The 3,649-nt window shown below is 42.9% G+C and overlaps 1 protein-coding gene across 1 annotated transcript; it reads right to left on the bottom strand.

Moving 5' to 3' along the window:
- Positions 1 to 45: 45 nt before the first annotated feature.
- On the bottom strand, positions 46 to 2,099 carry LOC129521832 (phosphoglycerate kinase 1-like). The gene is given in 2 exon segments (XM_055344111.1): positions 46 to 902; positions 905 to 2,099. Coding segments are annotated over 2 exon segments (1,374 nt in total). The 5' UTR covers positions 1,851 to 2,099; the 3' UTR covers positions 46 to 474.
- Between the last annotated feature and the right edge of the window lie 1,550 nt (positions 2,100 to 3,649).

Below are 3,649 nucleotides of genomic sequence, written 5' to 3'. Positions count from 1 at the left end.
TGTTTCTTTTCCTCTGTTCTTTATTTTTTTTTCTGTTTCAGTGGATACTTTTATTGATTTAATAGATCACCAACTTTGTCTCCCTACCTACCTACAATTGGAATTTCATCTTATTTCCATGCTGAGTAGTGAAACAATGACACAGCTGTAATCAGAATAAGCTACTTCAAAAAGAGAAGCCAACACAGCTCATTTTCTTCTACCAGGCAAAATATAAATATATGCACTCTAGAATGCACAATGGTTTAGTCACTAAGAAATTCAAATGGGATCCTGAAGAATGTAGGCAAATCCAGGGTGCAGTAAAGAGGAGCTGAGATGCTGTGCGCATCTTTAAGGGTTCCTGGTACTGCATCTCTTGGCCACTAGCTGAATCTTGACATGAGGGAAGATTTTAGCTAATGCCAAGGAGAGATGCAGCAAGTGCTAGGTTGACTTAGGGGCTGTGCACAGGAACCAAAAGGCAGGAAAGTACTAAACACTGCTAAGAGCATCCACCCCAGGAAGGACTTGACCTTCCAAAAGCTCTAAACTCGCACCACCCCCAGTGCTCCCATGGCTGACTTTATCCTCTGTGTTCCATTTGGCACAGCAAGTGGCAGTGTCTCCACCACCTATGATGGTGATGCAGCCCCTGGCGGTGGCTTTCACCACCTCATCCATGAGGGCTTTGGTTCCTTGGGCAAAAGCTTCCCATTCACATATGCCCACAGGTCCATTCCACACGATCTGCTTAGCCCAAGCAACTGCCTCAGCATATTTCTTGCTGCTCTCAGGACCACGGTCCAAGCCCATCCAGCCAGCAGGTATGCCAGAGGCCACAGTGGCTTGGCCAGTGTTGGCATGCTCATCAAACTTTTCAGCAGTGACAAAGTCAACTGGCAAGGTAATTTTCACACCCTCTTCTCAGCTTTGGACATCAGGTCTTTGATGATCTTGGCTCCGACTTCATCAAACAGAGTCCCAATCTCCATGTTGTTGAGCACCTTCAGGAAGGTAAAAGCCATTCCACTACCAATAATCATCTCCTTGACTTTGTCCAGCATATTACTGATCAGCTGGATCTTGTCTGCAAATTTAGCTCCACCCAGGATGGCCAGGAAGGGTCGCTCTGGGCATTCCAAGGCCTTGGCAAAGTAGTTCAGCTCCTTCTTCATCAAGAAACCTCCAGCCTTCTGTGGCAGACTGACTCCCACCATGGAGCTGTGGGCTTGGTGAGCAGTGCCAAAAGCATTATTGATATAGACATCTCCTAGCTTGGAAAGTGAAGCTCGGAAGGCTTCTATTTTGGCTGACTCAGCTTTAACCTTATTCCCAGAAGCATCTTTTCCCTTCCCTTCTTCCTCCACATGAAAGCAAAGGTTCTCCATCAGGATGACAGACCCAGCAGCTGGGTCAGCATAAGCTTTCTCCACTTCTTGGCCCACACAGTCATTTAAGAATAAAACATCCTTGCCCAGCAGAGACTTAAGTCCTACAGCAACTGACCCCAAAGAATACTTGTCTGGCATGGGGACACCATCAGGCCGGCCCAGATGGCTCATAAGAACTGACTTGGCTCCCTTTTCCAAGCAGAATTTGATACTTGGGATGGCAGCCTTGATTCTCTGGTTGGTTGTTATCTGGTTGTTCTTCATAGGAACGTTGAAGTCCACTCTGTCCAGAGTCAGCCTGTTAGAAAGTGACATCCTGGCAATAGAAGGGCTGCGAGGCTGGGAGCTTAAACAGCGGAGAAGAAAGCAGCCTGCGTGTGCTCCAACCTCGTGCGGAATGCCGAGAGCTCCTCTGTTCTTTAAATGGCAGTGTTTTCCCAGGTCTTCTCCAAGCCTGTTAACTTTTTTTTTCTCCATTCTCCTTGGGTGATTCTGTTTATATTCATGGCTTCAAGCATAACCTGGAAAGCTATGATACACAAATATGTATTTTACGTTCTATCTGGATAATAAACCCATAAGATCCTATGTTATCAATCATTCAGAAAAAAGTAAGATATTCATGGACATTTTAGTTGACTTTTATGGTGTTTAGGAGTTAAGATAGTAGTGATAAGCACAATGATAGTATTGAGAGAGGACTCGTTTTAAGTCTTGAGTCAGTCATGACCTTGAGTAAACTGCTTTAATTATAAGCCTTGTATATACTTCATTTGTTTTTTTTTTTTTAATTTTTATTTATTTATGATAGTCACAGAGAGAGAGAGAGAGGCAGAGACATAGGCAGAGGGAGAAGCAGGCTCCATGCACCGGGAGCCCGACGTGGGATTCGATCCCGGGTCTCCAGGATCGCCCCCTGGGCCAAAGGCAGGCGCCAAACCACTGCACCACCCAGGGATCCCTACATACTTCATTTGTAGAATGAAGTACACACTTCATAAGATTTCCATGAGGATGAAGTGAGATCATAATTGTGAAGAGCCTGGCACATAGATAGTTCACAATAAGTATAGCCCTTATTGTAATAAAATGATCTCTTGAACAAGTTTCACTTCTAATTGTAGAAAGCCAAAGTAGCACTCTGAGCCCAATCAGGAGACAAAAACAAAACAAAACAAAACAAAACAAAAAACATGTAGTAGGTTAAAGCAGAACAGTTTAATACAAAGAATTATTGACTCTGACAAACATTATAAGATATAAAGAAATTCTGTGTGGTAAGGTAGAGAGAGAGTACCTAAGAAAGGGTAAACTTGAAAAGGGTATTAACAGATACAGAGATAATCCAGAAATCACAACACTGTAAAAATGTGTTCAAATACTGGAGAAAATGTAGTTTGGCTCCTGGAGAGCAGAGCTGACCACTGGAATGGCCAGGCCAGAACTGCTGTGCAAACAACAGCCACCTCCTGAGGTATAGACAAAGATAAGAAAATGACATGTGACAAGAAAATGGTTGCTGGATCTGCAGTGGGAATCCAGGTGCCAGTAGGGGTGAAAGGTTGTTAGAACTTACTCTTTGAAGGACTGACTTGGTGTGTGACCTTCTGGACACAAGTAGTTTTATGCAGGCTGTGCTAGGCCTGTCGGAGGAGTCCAGGCTGTCTGTAGAAATATCATTGCCAGGATGAGGCTGAAGGGTCAAAGGACCACATCCTAGGCTTGTGACTGCTAAGTAGTAGTTCCTTACCAGATGTCCTTATACCCACACTGCCTATCCTCCTGGATAGTGCTGTGAATTGGAGGAAGTCTCTACCTCCTGCAAAATCTCCCCTGCTGCCCTCTACTGAGAAACTTAACAGTGTGCATTTAAAAAGAGAAATGCTTAAGCCAATTCTGTTGTTTACCATATTGGAGGTACATTTGGAAATGAAAGGCAATGAACTGATAACTGACACAACAGATAGGCTTAACAAATACAGAGATAATCTAGAAATCACAACACCATAAAAATGTGTTCAAATACTGTGTTTTGCTCTATAGTTCTTCAGTTCCAAGCTTTTTGATATGAAAAATTGGCGTATATATGTATAAGATAACTTTAGTTCATGATTTAAATATGAATACCCATTAGCATCATGATAGCTATGCATGTGCTAGAAGATAATTTAATGAATTACAATATAGCACATCGAAGAGTTGCTATGGTCTATTGAATCAAAAATCCAGTTCTTGAAAACTGCCTAAACATAATTTACCTATCCAATGTCAGTTTA

This window comes from Nyctereutes procyonoides, unplaced genomic scaffold (assembly GCF_905146905.1).
Source record: "Nyctereutes procyonoides isolate TBG_1078 unplaced genomic scaffold, NYPRO_anot_genome, whole genome shotgun sequence".
NCBI lineage: Eukaryota > Metazoa > Chordata > Mammalia > Carnivora > Canidae > Nyctereutes > Nyctereutes procyonoides.
This window is presented reverse-complemented; position numbering and strand designations above follow the sequence as displayed.